The 16,542-nt window shown below is 49.2% G+C and overlaps 1 protein-coding gene across 5 annotated transcripts in view; it reads left to right on the top strand.

Annotated features, from left to right (window-relative positions):
• ogdha (oxoglutarate dehydrogenase a) overlaps positions 1–14,943 on the top strand; it is a 34,517-nt gene extending 19,574 nt beyond the window's left edge. For all 5 annotated transcript variants that reach the window (XM_061768830.1, XM_061768829.1, XM_061768832.1 and 2 more), the window contains 13 exons: positions 53–181; positions 1,801–2,133; positions 3,152–3,254; positions 3,336–3,464; positions 4,950–5,100; positions 7,456–7,583; positions 7,690–7,868; positions 9,952–10,023; positions 10,122–10,247; positions 10,309–10,381; positions 12,716–12,879; positions 13,931–14,085; positions 14,230–14,943. In XM_061768830.1, the coding sequence (XP_061624814.1) occupies positions 53–181; positions 1,801–2,133; positions 3,152–3,254; positions 3,336–3,464; positions 4,950–5,100; positions 7,456–7,583; positions 7,690–7,868; positions 9,952–10,023; positions 10,122–10,247; positions 10,309–10,381; positions 12,716–12,879; positions 13,931–14,085; positions 14,230–14,350 (1,863 nt within the window). In that variant the 3' untranslated portion in view covers positions 14,351–14,943. The remainder of the gene's footprint in view (positions 1–52; positions 182–1,800; positions 2,134–3,151; positions 3,255–3,335; positions 3,465–4,949; positions 5,101–7,455; positions 7,584–7,689; positions 7,869–9,951; positions 10,024–10,121; positions 10,248–10,308; positions 10,382–12,715; positions 12,880–13,930; positions 14,086–14,229) is intronic.
• Positions 14,944–16,542: the final 1,599 nt, after the last annotated feature.

The following is a 16,542-nucleotide window of genomic DNA, read 5'->3' on the forward strand; positions in this document are numbered from 1 at the left end:
GACCGGACCCCGGACTCCACCCGAACCCTGACGCCCGGTGATCTGCCTTCAGGTGATGTCAATCCTCATCCACGGGGACGCCGCGTTCGCCGGTCAGGGAATCGTCTACGAGACCTTCCATCTGTCCGACCTGCCGTCGTACACCACGCACGGCACCGTGCACGTGGTGGTCAATAACCAGGTAAGACCCCCGCCCCGGACCTGCTCACGTCTTGCTTTTACCAGGAAACTGGACTTGGAAAGGTTGGCCTTACCCTAATGTCGATGCTCATTTCTGTTAGCTTGTCCGTGGCGTTTTGCAATATATGTTAGCATTTGGCTAGCAGATTTTGATTAGATGATATTTGAGGATTTGGTTGCACATTTAAATGTTTAAGTATGCAGTATTTTATGCGTGGGTTTCACAGTTAACTTCAACTAAGAGTGACCGAGCTTGCAAAGAGCTCGAAGCGAGCTCCCTTTGCCTCGTTCGGAGAGCGGCCGTTTCCGCAATTTGACGTCCATTTCTGGACAGCTGGAGGGTGAGATCAGGCGTCAAGGAATACTTGACTTGAAATCATTTTGGATTTGTTGTAAATCCGCAAATTCACCTCTTTGCGGGTTGATTGTTGGAACCTATCCCCCTTGAACACCTGTCTTGTTTCTTTTCCCCGATCCCTCGCAAATTGCTTTTGTTTTTTTGAACCCGGTCCTGTTCTTATTTGATTTGACAGATTTTCACTGTTCGGGCTCGGTGCCTCCCTCCATGCGAACTGCGGCGATCCACTCTATGTCCATCCATCCGTTTTCTTTAGCGCTTATCCTCACAACGGAGCCCATCCTAGGGTCGCGGGCGTGCTGGAGCCTATCCCAGCTGTCGTCGGGCAGGAGGCGGGGTACACCCCCAACTAGTCGCCGGCCAATCGCAGGGCACACAGAAACAAACAACCATTGGCACTCACAGTCACACCTACGGGCAATTTAGAGTCTTCGATCAACCTAGCATGCATGTTTTGGGGATGTGGGAGGAAACCGGAGAAAACTCACACAGGCGGGGCCGAGGATTTGAACCCCGCTCCTCAGAACTGGGAGGCAGACGTGCTAACCAGTCTTCCACTGTATGTGTAGATTTAAAAAAAAAATATATATATATTTTTTTTTCCCCTTCAAATACATAATGGTCTCTGTTAGAGGTGCAACAATTAATTGAATAATCAACCACTCAGCAGTTATTTAATTAATTGACAATTATTTTGACAATGAATAACCTTGTTGAACTTCAAATTGTCCAAATCTTGCAATTGCGCCCTCTCGACAGTAAATATTCCCCAATTTCTGTCGTCATCCATGAACGCGGACGGATTGTCTTTGTGTTTTATCAAAATAAGACGTTTTGCAAACATCTGCGTTTAATTTGGAAAACAATCATTAACGTTTTTGCCAATTTTTCTAACGGATGTTATGGACCAAACCAGTTATTGAATCATAATCAAAAAATCATTTGTTTGTGCATTTTCTGCTCTGTCAATTCCATACAACGTCCTGTTTTTGAAAAAAAAAAAAAAAAAAAAGGAAAGTAAAACGTTTTTAATCCGAGGCATCTATGAATTGAACAAATAATCAACAGATTAATCGATGAATAAAATGATGGTCAGTTGCAGCCCTAGTCTCTGTAAATCCATTTCTGGCGGGTCTGGTATTTATCCCGTTTCACAGTATGCAACAAAAAAAAAATGCAATCAAATCAGCATGGGGACAAGTTAGTTTTTCACAGCATTGTGAAAAACTAAACTTTGCTTGCCTCGCCTTCCCGTCGAGTAGATCGGCTTCACCACGGACCCGCGGATGGCTCGCTCGTCGCCGTACCCGACGGACGTGGCGCGCGTGGTCAACGCTCCCATCTTCCACGTCAACGCCGACGACCCGGAGGCCGTCATCTACGTGTGCAAGGTGGCGGCCGAGTGGCGGGCCGCCTTCCACAAGGACGTGGTGGTGGACCTGGTGTGCTACCGGCGCATGGGCCACAACGAGATGGACGAGCCCATGTTCACGCAACCGCTGATGTACAAGCAGATCAAGAAGCAGAAGCCCGTCCTGCTCAAGTACGCCGAGAAGCTCATCGCCGACGGAAGCGTCAGCCGGCAGGAGTACGAGGTACCGCCGTGGCGCCGCCGCTCAAATGGTAGCACGCGCGCTGGCTCAAACAAACACGTTCAAGTATTTGATTCCTCTTTAACGCCTTCGCTGCTTCCGATGATTATATTCATCGAGTACGTTGGTCGACGGTAAGCGGGAAGAGGATATCGCCGAGCTTGTCTGTGAGGTTCGAGCAAACGGACACCGGTAGATGGCGGCGTTCCACCATTTTGAATCTGACATGAGGGGGCGCGTCTCGGCTTGTCCCATCAATCGCGAGGGAGAGAGAGGCCAATTAGTGCAGCCAGGTGACACTCCGGCAGCGTATGTGCTGTATTTGTATGGCATAAACCGAGAACGTGTCACGATAGAACGCCGTGCAAAACCTACAAAGGTTCCACTCGAGCCGTGCGCTGAGTCGGTAGTTAATATTTTGCCATCAAAAGTCCTTACTCGGTCTCATTTTTGTTTCATGGTTTGATTAGCGTCAAAGTCACTGTTTTGCTTGTTTCTTTTTCAAAAAAAAAAAAAAAGAAAGAAAAGCTGCTCTTGTCCGCTTTTTGGTCAGAAACCAGTGTTTTGGGAGAAACTGCTCCGTTTTACTGGTGATCACTCGCGAAGGGGGGGAATAGCAAAGTCTACTTTTTGGTAGGTTGGGTGTTTTTACTGTGGCATTTCTGCGGGTCTTGAAAGGTCAGCCAAAATGCTTGAAATCAATGTTGTACCAAAATACAAAAACCAAAATCCAGTAGGACCTTGATTTAGGAGCTCCCCAACTCAAACGTTTTTCAAGTTACGAGCTGCCGCTCGGTCGAATGTTTTTGTTGTTTTGCTTTGTGTTGCCAGCCAGAATTTCAGTTACGAGTGAGCCTCGGATAGGCTACCACCGAAGTGAAGTGACCCCTCGCCCCCCCCCCCCAAAAATACAAATAGAAAATTCAGCAATTCAGGTCGTGGCATGTGTGCAAGGAGAGTCACAGGAAAACCTCAGCGCAAAAGTCTCCCGGCCCAGACGGTCACCCTGACGTGTGTGCAGGAGGAGATCGCCAAATACGACAAGATCTGCGAGGAGGCCCACGCTCGCTCCAAGGATGAGAAGATTCTGCACATCAAGCACTGGCTGGACTCTCCGTGGCCCGGTACGGGATCCCCATGGGGAGGGGGGGTTAGTAGGCAGGACCGCTCTGGATCAAGAGCTCGTTGCGTGTTTGTGTGCGCAGGTTTCTTCACGCTGGACGGACAGCCCAAGTCCATGAGCTGCCCCTCGACCGGACTGACGGAGGAAAACCTGGACCACATTGGACGAGTGGCCTCCTCCGTCCCCGTGGAGGACTTCACCATCCACGGAGGTCAGGACGCAACCCATTGCCTCATTTCACTTACCTCACACCATCAATAAACTCGATCTATAGACGTTTCTCTTTCTCTCTATCGCTCTGTATCACTTTAGATATCGTGCACTATATTGCCAAAGCATCGGCTCACCTGCCTTGGCTCATATGAATTGAAGTGATATCCCATTCGAAATCCGTGTGGTTTCAAATGACGCTGGTCTACCCTTTGGTCTTCTGGAAAGCCTTTCCACAAGGTTTAGGAGTGAGTTGATGGGACTTTATGACCATTCAACATTTCCAACTTTGTGGGAACAGTTTGGAGATGGCGCCTTCCTGTTCCAACATGACTGTGCACCAGTGCACAAATCAAGGTTCATGAAGACACGGATGAGCGTTTGATGTGTATGAACTGGACTGGTGTTTTGGAAATTAAATCACGAAACAATCTTGTCTTTTCTAGTTTTAATAATATCTTTGCAAAGAGCGAGAGAGTCAAGAGACGTTACAATTGCTTCGCATCTCTGCCTAATTGCACTGAAAAAATGGGAGGGAAATGAGGGTAGAAGAAAGAGTTGTGTTGTCCTCGAGAGAAAAGGGAGGTTGGTACAACCACTGAGACAGGATGACAGAAGGGAAGAAATAATTAAGCTAAAAAGTCACACAAGAACAAAGGTGGCAAAAAAGAGTGAGAAAGTTGAGGAATGCTCATGAAACACCTGTTTGCAACATCCCACAGGTGAACAGGCTCATTGGGAACAGGCGGGTGCCGTGATTGGGTAGAAAAGGAGCTGCCCTGAATTGCGCAGTTATTCACAAGCAAAGATGGGGCGAGGTTCACCTCTTTGGGAACACGTGCGTGAGAAAATAGTCCGACAGTGTCGTTCATCTACAGTCCATGATATCATCAAAAGGTTCAGAGAATCTGGAGAAATCACTCCATGTAAGCGGCAAGGCCGAAAAGCAACATTGAATGCCCGTGACCTTCGATCCCTCGGGCCGCACTGCATGCATCAAAAACTGACATCGATGTGCGAAGGATATCACCACATGGGCTCAGGAACACTTCAGAAAACCAATGTCAGTCAATACAGTTCGGCGCTCCATCCGTGAGTGCAACTTGAAACTCTACTATGCAAAGCAAAAGCCATTTAGCAACAACACCCAGAAACGTCGCCGGCTTCTCTGGGCCCGAGCTCATCGAAGATGGACCGATGCAAAGTGGAAAAGTCTTCTGTGGTCCGACGAGTCCGCATTTCAAATTGTTTTTGGGAAATTGTGGACGTCGTGTCCTCCGGGCCAAAGAGGAAAAGAACCATCCGGACTGTTATGGACGCAAAGTTCAAAAGCCAGCATCTGTGATGGTATGGGGCTGTGTTAGTGCCAATGGCACGGGTAACTTACACGTCTGTGAAGGCACCATTCATGCTGAAAGGTACATACAGCTTTTGGAGAAACATAAATAATGTAATCTAACCTGTGTGCGTGACATGTGTTGTTCAGGTCTGAGCCGCGTCCTGAAGAGTCGCGCCGAGATGGTCCGTAAGAGGACGGTGGACTGGGCCCTGGCCGAGTACATGGCCTTCGGGTCTCTGCTCAAGGAAGGCATCCACGTGCGTCTGTCGGGGCAGGACGTGGAGCGAGGGACCTTCAGGTGGGTTTGCGGGACTCGCTGGAGCTTTTCCACATGTACCTACCTCATCTGTGTATGCAGCTGGGCTCATAAGTTGACACACCTTGGCAGATTTTGTGAAATCTTACCAATTTTGGAAAGTGTCACTGAAGAAGGAACAGGGACTAGCTTATTAGTTTGTGTATTGCTACATTTGCTTTCATAATTATGCATTTCCGAAATACTACAATACAGAATTTACAAACTTCATTGGTTTTTGAACATATTTTCCCCATAAGAAATAATTGAAGTATGACTTGGTTCCAGCCTTGACAAAAGGTTTTGTAAAACGTGCCAGCAGAGGGCGCTGTTTGCTGCCGGGTGCGTATGGCCACAGGGGAGAGTCGCGTTTTGAAGCCGACAAGAGCAGACGCAAAGCGGAAACCGCGCCTTCACCGATCTCGCGCCGTCACAAAATCTTCTCTTTGTGTCTTTTATAGGGAAATGACACTTACAGGGAAAACCTTTCCGATCAAATGTGTAGCGACAAGCTGTCCTTTCTACACCACGTTACACCGACATGCACCCAAACAGTGTCAGATCGCGAGCCCTTCATAGCCCGTCGCAAATCTCAAAACCCCTTAACTTGAACAACCAATTTGCCACAATTATTCAAGTTGACCTTAGCTTGGCTTGTTGGCTTGCAGCTTCTTCTCTTGACAACAAGCCGGCATGGAAGCGCCTCGCCTTCTCACAAGTGATAGTCTCGGAAATGCTTTCGGCTGCTGCCTGTTTTCATTCATCCAAACAAGCAACAGCTTCTCCACTTGTTACAGAAGTGTCTGTCGGTCCTCTCCAAGACACTTCGCTCCTTTGGCCGTGTCAGCAGCAACATAAACATCTTTTTTTCCCCCACAATAGTACCAATTGTGGACTTGTTTCGTCCATACTTGCGAGCAACTTGCGCAATGCGTACACCGTTGATGTGTACTGCAACGGACAAACAAAACTCCTGAAAAGATTGTCGGTACCCCCCTACCCACCCTTGAGGACTTGCACGCTGCCAGAACTAAGACAAGAGCGTGCCAAATCCTCTCGCGTCCCGGTCACCGGCTCTTCCGGTGAACAATGCAAACTAGAACTAGCAGACATTCCGACAGCTTCTTCCCTCTTGCCATCAACTTCTTCAACACCTAACCTACAATTCCATTGCAACATGCTGGCAATTTTTTGACTTGAGTCGGTTGTCCCATTTCTGTGGGGCCAATTATGTATTACTCGTGCACTCACTGTCGTCGTCTCGCCACGCTGCGCTATTTGTAACTATCTGTTGTTGACCAATACCAGCCACTCGTGCCAGAGTAGCATCTGCACCATTTGCACAATCGACATTGTCCCAGATTATCACGCTACTAGTCACTTTAAAGTGCATCCACTCCTTGAAGTCTCGGCGCCCTTTGCACAATGCTCATTGCACCAACCGGACCATTGCGAGATTAGTCAATCCAACTGGTCGAAGTGCTAGAGGACACTGCATCTTTTTGCATAATTGTAAAAAAATAAAAAAATAAATAATTGTACCGGCATAAGCAGATAACTAGCAACCCTTTATTGCTCGGTGACTGTTTTTTTTTGTCAATGTCTTTGTGTCTCCAAAGCGTTCTGTCAATTGAGTGTCTGTTGTCGTACTCGAACGGCTCCGACGACCGGAGACAAATTCCGTGTTTGTTTTTGACATACTTGGTGAAATAAAGATGGTTCTGATTCCGATTTTAGGTCAAAAAAAACAAACAAGAAAAGCTAACTACCATTCAGCTCACTCATAAATCGTGTTATATGTACATGACACATGTAGCAGTGTCTTAAAAATCACTACCAAACGCTCCTCTGTCGTTTATCAGTGGCTCAAAGCTGAAATTTTGCGTCAACCCATTTTTGAAACCGAGTTATTCAATCCCCCCCCCCGGTATTTAGGAGTGCCGTAACTTGAGTTTTGAGTTACGAGCAATTGCTCAGAAAATGTTTCTTGCCAGCAAAAGTTTTTTCATGCACTCTTACACACACACACCACGTTTACACTGCGTTCTATTTCACCATGTTATTAGCGTATGTTTTTATAAACTCACATATTCTTAAGTGCTATTTTTCTTTTTAACCGCCTTACAAAGGTTGGGGGGCCCGGAAAGGATGAATGGCACTTCCATTCATTTCAATATTGGAAAGTTGATCTGAGATACGAGTGATGTGGTTTTCGAGCGTGGTCACGGAACAAATTCAACTCTTAAGTCAAGTCTGTTTTTTGCTGATCATTCATTTTCTTGAAAGAGCGCGCCACATCTGTTCAATTCTGCCGGGGTGCGTAGACTTGTGAGCGCGAGTGTCCGTGTGCTTTTCCAGCCACCGCCACCACGTCCTCCACGATCAGAATGTGGACAAGAGGATCTGCATCCCCATGAACCACATGGCCCCGGACCAGGCACCGTACACCGTCTGCAACAGCTCCCTGTCGGAGTACGGCGTCCTCGGTCAGTCCCTCTTATACTTCCTGTCGGGGGCGGTATCGGCCGGCCCTACTTCCCGTCCGCTGTGGCCCGCTTCCTGTCCTTGTAACTTTTGTGCGTTTGCGTTCAGGTTTTGAGCTCGGTTTCGCCATGGCGAGTCCCAACGCGCTGATCCTGTGGGAGGCGCAGTTCGGCGACTTCCACAACACCGCGCAGTGCATCATCGACCAGTTCATTTGCCCCGGCCAGGCCAAGTGGGTCCGGCAGAACGGCATCGTGCTCCTGCTGCCGCACGGCATGGAAGGCATGGTGAGGACGCCTGCCCGCCTGCCCAGTACAGTCCCCCCCCGGCCGGGGATGCCTTCCTCGAGTCCTCGAGCATACGCAGGAATCCCTCGCTATATCGCCGTTCATTGCAGTTTTCTTTTTCCTAGATCGGTGTCGTGCAGCCCTCAGCTGCATATCTCTGATACAGTTCGTTTTATTGGCTACACGAGTTTAAGTATGGCAGCGATGACTCACAGAAGGTCTTACTGTGGAATCTGAACTCATACATTTGGGAAGTCAACAAATTGCTTCAGGATGCTGAGAACATGCCTTGAAAGCCACCGTTTCAAACACAAGCCACAGTCAGTGGTAAAAGTACCAACTTTAGCCCAAATAATTGCTAATGCGCACACTCATAAAAATAGACGCAAGTAAAGAGCAACGTTGAGCTTGATTTTTCTACCACTATAGGTCTGTAGTTAAAAACATCACCTCAATGGATTCTGGGTATGCATAATGTTTTGAGCTGACTCCATTGCGAGGACCGTCAGTGTGAGGAACGCTGCAGGAAATCGCCTGTTCGCACCATGTCCGCGTGGGCTGTCGCTCATGTCGTTTAAGCGAAGCCCACCCGCCTTTAATAGGCGTGTGCCTTGTGTCGAGTGTATCCACGGTGACTGCGATTGGACAAGTAAATACCTCAATCTCTCTAACGTAACACATATTGGCCTTGAATTGTATATATGAAACTTTAGATTTGTGATGTAATAAATGATTGATTATCAGAATTGGGGGAATCTCAGATCCAGGAGGAGCAGTGTGGTTTTCATCCTGGCCGTGGAACAGCGGACCAGCTCTACACCCTCGGCAGGGTCCTCGAGGGTGCGTGGGAGTTCGGCCAACCAGTCTACATGTGTTTTGTGGACTTGGAGAAGGCGTGTCATGTTGGGGGTGCTTCGGGAGTACGGGGTACCGAACCCCCTGATACGGGCTGTTGGGTCCCTGTACGACCGGAGTCCGAGTTTGGTCCGCATATCCGGCAATAAGTCGGACTCGTTCCCGGTGAGGGTTGGACTCCGCCCAGGCTGCCCGTTGTCACCGATTCGGTTCATAACATTTATGGACAGAATTTCTCGGCGTAGAGGGGGTCCGGTTTGGTGGCCTCAGTGTTGCATCTCTGCTTTTTGCAGATGATGCGGTTCTGTTGGCTTCATCGGGCCGTGATCTCCGACTCTCACCGGAGCGGTTCGCGGCCGGAATGAGAATCGGCACCTCCGAATCCGAGACCGTGGTCCTCGCTCGGAAAAGGGCGGCGTGCCCTCTCCGGGTCGGCGATGAGATCCCGCCCCGAGTGGAGGAGTTCAAGTATCTCGGGGTCTCGTTCACGAGCGAGGGAAGAACGGAACGGGAGATCGACGGGCGGATCGGTGCGGCGTCTGCAGTGATGCGGACTTTGTATCGGTCCGTTGTGGTAAAGAAGGAGCTAAGCCGAAAGGCGAAGCTCTCGATTTACCGGTCGGTCTACGTTCCTACTCTCACCTATGAGAGAGGGTGAGAAGCTCGGTCATCCGGGAGGATCTCGGAGTAGGGCCGCTGCTCCTCCGCATCGAGAAGAGCCAGATGAGGTGGCCGGGGTATCTGATTCGGATGCCTCCCGGACGCCTCCCCGGTGAGGTCTCACCGGGAGGAGACCCCGGGGACGACCCGGGACACGCCGGAGAGACTACGTCCTTGGGCTGGCCCGGGAATGCCTCGGGATCCCCTCGGAAGAGCTTGAGGAAGTGGCTGGGGAGAGGGAAGTCTGCGCGTCCCTGCTGAAGCTACTGCCCCCGTGACCCGACCTCGGATAAGCGGTAGAAAATGGATGGATTGATGGCTGGATGGATAAATAATTGGTTGCCCCTTTGCGAGATTTCCTATATTGCAGTGGTAAGCCCCGCAAAAATGAGGCTTTTCTGTAGTGCGAAACGCCCGAATCCAGCAGTACATCGGGACTTGTAAAACCCATAAAATACTGCTGCGGAAAATTCTGTGAAATAGCGGGCGTGCGAAAGGTAAATGGCGATATAGCGGGGGAACGCCGTTCGCCTGGTGACGCCTCGCGCCTCTCTCGTCACGTCCGCAGGGGCCCGAACATTCTTCCGCTCGCCCGGAGAGGTTCCTCCAGATGTGCAACGACGACCCGGACGTCATGCCGGTAAGACGGAACCGCCGCATGCGTGTGTGTGTGTGTCCATCCTGGCGACCGCCCTCCGTGTACTTCCTGTCCACTGACCAATGGCGTTGTCTCCTCAGACGTTGACGGACGACTTTGCCGTGCGTCAGTTGTATGACTGCAACTGGATTGTCGTCAACTGCTCCAGTCCTGGCAATTATTTCCACGTGATTCGACGACAGATCCTGCTGCCGTTCAGGAAGCCGGTAAGGCGCGCACGCCTGCCTCCGAGCGGGAAGTGATGTCATATCCTGTTTGCGTCCTCAGCTGATCGTGTTCACTCCCAAGTCGCTGCTGCGCCACCCAGAGGCCAGGTCCAGTTTTGATGAGATGCTGCCAGGTTTGCTCTGTCTTTGTCTCTCTCTCTCTCTCTGTCGACTTGTCGCCAAAACACACGATGCTGTAATGAAAGCACAAAGTGCTGCAAGGCAATATTAGGCGATGTTCACACTGCAGCTCAATTCACATTTTCCCGCTATGTGACTTGTATCTGTTTTGTTTTTTTATGTCAGTGTGAGCAGTATAATTCTGCTTTTTTTTTTTTTTTTTTTTTTTTAATGTTTTTTTTTTTTTGGGTGTTGTTTTGTTTTTTCCCCCCCAAGTCTGTCGCAGGCCTCTTTCATTTGTGGCTATGAATCGGATATGTATCCGGTGCGAGTGCAGTACGGACGCTCACGGTGCGCTCATCAGTCTTAGACATCATCCAAAGGCGACAAATGTCACAATTGTTGGACAAAGCATCCACTCCACGAAGGAGCGCAAAAGAGTCAGAAGATGCTTTGGAACTGATAAATCGAAGGAAATGTTGCCTCCGCTGGGCCAAAATCCTGGAATTTGCCGCAAACACGTCTTGACGTGCCCTACGCGAGGGGCCGTGTTGACGTCCGCCGGCGGGCCGCCTCGCTTTTGTGCGCATGCGCAACGTGAAGTCCGGTTTTGCGTGTACGCGCGTGACGTCACGGACGCCTTCCGTCCACGGTAGAAGTCGCATTTGTTTCGGAATGTGAGCGACTGCATCAAAAGAACGGATTGGGCAAAGAAGTCTGGATTGGGCATCATGCCCTGCGGTGTGAACATAGCCTGTTTGATCGCGTGCAAATACATTTATGCAACAAGCTTTTGAAATAATGATCTTGGTCTTTTTTTTTTTTTTACACATTACAATAACCTGGCATTTGAACATAGTGTGTCGACTTTTTATGAGGGCTGAATATGCAAAAAAGTATTGAGTCAGCCACCAAGTGTGCAAGTTCTCCCACTTCCAAAGAGGAAAGAGGCCTGTCCTTTTCAGCATGGGTACCCTTCAAATATGAGAGACAGAATTGGATTGGGAGAATGTCACATGGTCAGATGAAACCAAAATAGAACTTTTTGGTTAAAAACTCAACTTGTCGTGTTTGGAGGAGAAAGAATGCCGAGTTGCATCCAAAGAACACCGTTCCTACTGTGAAGCACGGGGGTGGAAACATCATGCTTTGGGGCTGTTTTTCTGCAAAGGCACCAGGACGACTGATCCGTGTAAAGGAAAGAATGAATGCGGCCACGTATGGTGAGATTTTCAGGGAAAACCTCCTTCCATCAGCGAGAGCATTGAAGATGAAACGTGCCAATGATCCCAAACGCACCGCCCGGGCAACGAAGGAGTGGCTTCGCAGGAAGCATTTCGAGGTCCTGGAGTGGCCTAGCCAGTCTCCAGATCTCAAACCCCACGGAAAATCTTTGGAGGGAGTTGAAAGTCTGCGTTGCCTAGCGACAGCCCCAAAACATCACCGCACGGAGGAATGGGACAAAATACCAGCAACAGACTTCCAGAAAATGTTTGACCTCTGTCATTGCCAACAAAAAGTGTCGGACAAAGAAATGAGATGAACTTTGGTTCTTGTTTTCCAGCATAATATGCTATGATGAAGATGACAAGCCTCTCTCCTCTTTTTGTGGGGCGAGAACTTGCACAATCGCTGGCTGACTAAATACTTTTTGGCCCCACTGTATATACTGTATATTCATATGTGGCTCATTTTCATCGAATTTGATCAAAAACAAAGACCCTTTTGGATGTGGCTTTGGTTTTCTCTGGGGAAATGTCTCCACGCTTAAAGTCTGATTTCAAAACGTTGGAGATCCTTTCAAATTGGAGGCAATCCTTATTGCGGCGGCCTATTGAAATACGGTTCTCTTAGCAAAAGTGCATAACAGTAAAGACAATCGGCTCGATAGAAATGCTGCGAGTTGCCCCTTCAAACTCTGCGGACACCAGCGCGGAAGCGATCCCGGCTACTCATTAAATCCATGACGCTCTTTTGTCCGTCAAGACGTTTACGTAATTCGTACGTATTCATAACGCCGAAATGAAAGCATTTCTTTTGCGGTCTTCATTGTGAGAATGCAAAATGGCTGCCTGATCACATGTCCCTCTGACATCATGAGGCGTAAACCGTTTGCAAAAAACTCTTTGGACACGAAGATGCGTACGGAAATGAAATGGGAAAGACATTTTGACCTTCAAAGTTTGAAAAATGTGACTTCTGTCCGAAACAATGATGACCTTTTGATTAGAATTCCAATACTCAATGAATCGATTTTCAAAAGGAAATTCAGTGAGCCGTGTCTTTCCCGTTATCCATCGCGTTGTTCCGTGTATATCCGTTGACATCTTTTCTTTTCTTTTGTACAGAAAGCGAGTTCCAGAGGCTGATCCCCGAGGACGGCGTGGCGTCCCGGCGTCCCGACGAGGTCAAGAGGGTCATCTTCTGCACGGGCAAAGTTTACTACGAGCTCACCAAGGAGAGGAAGAACCGCGGGATGGACCAAACGGTGGCCATCGCCCGCATCGAGCAGGTGCGACCCCACCGCCTCGATCCCTCGTTGAGGGGGAGAAACTGTGGCATTTGGGTTTGGAAAGCGACTTTTGAGTCCACCGCGTAGAAATCCCGTTGGAGCGATTCGTGAGTATTCAATGGACCCGACTCAATTCTATAGTCCGGCGCACTTGAAACCAGAAAGGGACGTGCGCTTTTTGCGACAGGAAATCAGACGAAACAATTCGGATTACCGCGATGATTTCTATTTGCCAAATGCATTGATAATGACGGAAGGATTTTCTTTTTTGACTTGATTCCAAGTCAGAAGTTGACTTACATTTCCTGAGTAGTCGGTACCCATTTGCCTTGAAACCGTCTGACTCGGGTGTTGGCAGGAACTGACAGAACTGGTGCAACTGAGCCAAGTTTGTGGGCCGCCTTGCTCGCACGTGCCTTTTTAGCTCTGCCCGTACATTTTCCATCGGATGGATTCCTTTGGAGAAAGGGCAGCTCGGCCTTCGAGCCGCTGTAGGTTCGGTACTCGCTTCGGCCGGCGTCTTGGCAAGGTCTTTTCAGAAAGAAGCCGCGTGTCTCTAATGAAGTCAAATGTTGTCAGCGAACCCATCAGACGCTCCCGATGACGTGACGTCATCGTCCGGAGTTTTCCCAAATTGGATTGTCATGGCGTAGTAATATGAGTGACTGTAAACTTCGGACTTGGGAGAAAGTCATGAAAATGGTCTCAATCCTCCTCTCGTGACTCCAAATCATTTTGGTCATCTAATCGACGTCAAACAGGAAACCGTTTTTTTTGGTCTGATTTCATGTCAGACAGTCTTTTTCTTTTTACAAGCGCTTTCAACATTTCCCATGAATCCTTTCTGCCCAAGAGTCCACCGTACAGTCGATATCCATTGGGGAGTCGGGAATGATGAATGGTTGCGTTTGCGATCCTTCGTCTTTCACGCCCGAGAGACTTTTAGCGGAACTATCCAGGTCCGCCGTATCAAATCCAAAGTGTTGGGAAACAATTGGGGAGCGTGGAATGAGTCCGTGTGCGTGTGCGTGTCCTGTCGGCGTGCGCGCAGTTGTCGCCGTTCCCGTTCGACCGAGTGAAGGCGGAGTCTGAGCGATTCGCCAACGCCGACGTGGTGTGGTGCCAGGAGGAGCACAAGAACCAGGGTTACTACGACTACGTCAAGCCTCGCATCAGGACCACCATCCAGAGGGCCAAACCCGTCTGGTGGGCGCGCTCTCGTTCTCTCTCTTATTTCCTGTCTCTTCACTGTTCGCTCTCATTTTGCCCCGCCCCCTTTCTTCCCATTTTCCATCTCTCCCTGTGGATATATAAATCTAACCTTCTCTCTCCCCATTTCGTCTCTGTCAGGTACGCCGGTCGCGGCCCCGCCGCGGCGCCGGCCACGGGCAACAAGAACACTCACCTTCTGGAGCTTCGGCGTTTCCTGGACCAAGCTTTCGGTCTGGACGCCTTCCAGGACCAGCAGTAGATCCCTCATGAGCTGACCCTGCAGCAGATGGAACGAACCCTAACCTTTTGACCCGCGCGCGCGCACACACACACACACACACACACACACACACACACCAAAAGTGCAAGACTCCAAACGTTGATTTTTCTTTTCTGAGTTTGCTAATTGGAAGTGACTTTGATTGTTTGACAGGATCTTCCTGCCCCGCAACGCCTCCGACAGGCCGCCAGTGACAACACTGATTTCTGGGCAGATTCGACTTTCTTTTGCCCTTTGCAAAAGTCTCCGTCACACGTTCATTTTATCGGTTCACACTTTTAAGAACGAGCGTCGGGCGCACAAAACCAAAAAGAGGAAACCCCAAAAAGTTTGCTTTGATCAAAGATGAAAGCCAAGAAGCCGGCCGGAGACTTCTTCTTATTCGTTAGCATTGTTAGCAGCGCTGCGCGGCCGGAGATGGTTTTGTGGCCAGCGTGAGTGCCAAAGGAGACTTGAGCTTTGACAGGAACCCGAGAAGAAAAAGATCTTGTATTTATTTTCCGAGAGGGGAGCCGCCAAGTTCTCCTTCTGGTTTTGCTTCATTCAATAAAGATTTCTTGACGTACGCCACACATCTCGACGCTTTCTTTAAAGACGACGTCCTTCCGACAATAGTGTCCTCGCAGCCGAGACCGGTCTCCAGACCGCATCTCGAACTGGTCCGTCGAGACCGGCGCTGATCTGCTTTTCTTCGCCTTTGTAAGTGTGATCAGGACAAAGACTTCTCGCTAAAACAAATATCTTCGCCTCGCCCGATAGTAACCCCGTAACGACCGCAACCTTCGCGGCGGTAACTAAACGAAGGCTAAGGATGTAACTACGCTTTTGGGAATCCCAGATGTCGGGCTCGCTACCCCGACCGTGGTAGAAACGCACCGGCCGTTCAAATTCTTTATCGCGCCGCAGCCAGCGGTCGACGAGATGGGGCGCTCGTGAAAACAGTTCAGCATCGTCGTGCAAAAGGAAGCTGCTGTGCGAAAAAACACACAAATGTTCGAAGGATTTGGGAAATTCATCTTCAGTAGAATTCTATTGAAATAAGAATGATTTGATTGCTTCTTCTAAGCAATCAAATCAAAGTGGCGCACGCTGAACTACGTTCAGGACTTTGAAATCAGCTCAGCTCGAGGCTCGCTCTCTCTTCCCCGTTTGCCCCGCAATGTGCGGAACGGTGCGTTCAAAGCCCCTCAGAATTAACCCCTCAACAGCAGCCAAAAACCCTGTGTTCAAACTTTGCATGGTGATTTGTTGAACTTGGGAGCTCGAGAGAAGTCGCTGTCAACAATGTTTTCCTTTTCCTTTTCCGCAGGTCCGTTTCAATTGAGGTCCATTCAAACATTTCTTTGGCACATTAGTCCTGATTTTCTATTTCAATCTTCTAGATTCCATTTCAAATTTGGGCTGCAGCTAAGAATCATTTTACTCATCAAATAATCTGTCCATTATTTTTTTTCCATGAATTGATATATTGGAAATAAATATAGATTTCCATGCCTTTGTTGAAAAACAAGACGACGTTTCAAATTGAGGAACAATGCGGCCCTGAGGGCGCCCCAAGCCCGGATAAATGCCGAGGGTCGCGTCGGGAAGGGCGTCCGGCTTCAAACTTTGCCAAACAAATATGAGCGTTCATCCAAAGAATTCCATACTGGATCGGCCGCGGCCCGGCTGAACGACGTCAGAAATTCAGCTGCTGTGGGTCGAAGTCGAAGAAGAAGAAGAGGTGGAAAGCGGGTCCTTCGGCAGAAAGAGAAGAGGAAAGCACAGAGCCTAGAACTGAATGGGGGGGACTTTGAATGTTGGGACTGCGACAGGAAAATCTCGGGAGTTGCTTGACACGATGATTAGGAGAAAGCTCGATATTTTGTGTGTCCAGGAGACCGGGTGGAAAGGCAGTAAGGCGAGAAGTTTAGGGGCAGGGTTCAAATGATTTGACCATGGTGGAGTCTGAGGCTGAAAGTTGAAATTGAGGGTGTTGCGTATAATGTGATTAGCGGCTACGCCTCACGGGTAGGATGCGACCGAGAGGTGAAAGAGAAATTGTGGAAGGAGGAAGACGAAGTCGTTCGGAGCATCCCAGACAGACAGAGAGAGAGTCGTGATTGGTGCAGATTGGAATGGACATGTTTGCTGGAGGAAACGGGGGTGATGAAGAAGTGATGGAAAAAGAA

The sequence above is a fragment of the Phyllopteryx taeniolatus genome, chromosome 3, assembly GCF_024500385.1.
Source record: "Phyllopteryx taeniolatus isolate TA_2022b chromosome 3, UOR_Ptae_1.2, whole genome shotgun sequence".
NCBI lineage: Eukaryota > Metazoa > Chordata > Actinopteri > Syngnathiformes > Syngnathidae > Phyllopteryx > Phyllopteryx taeniolatus.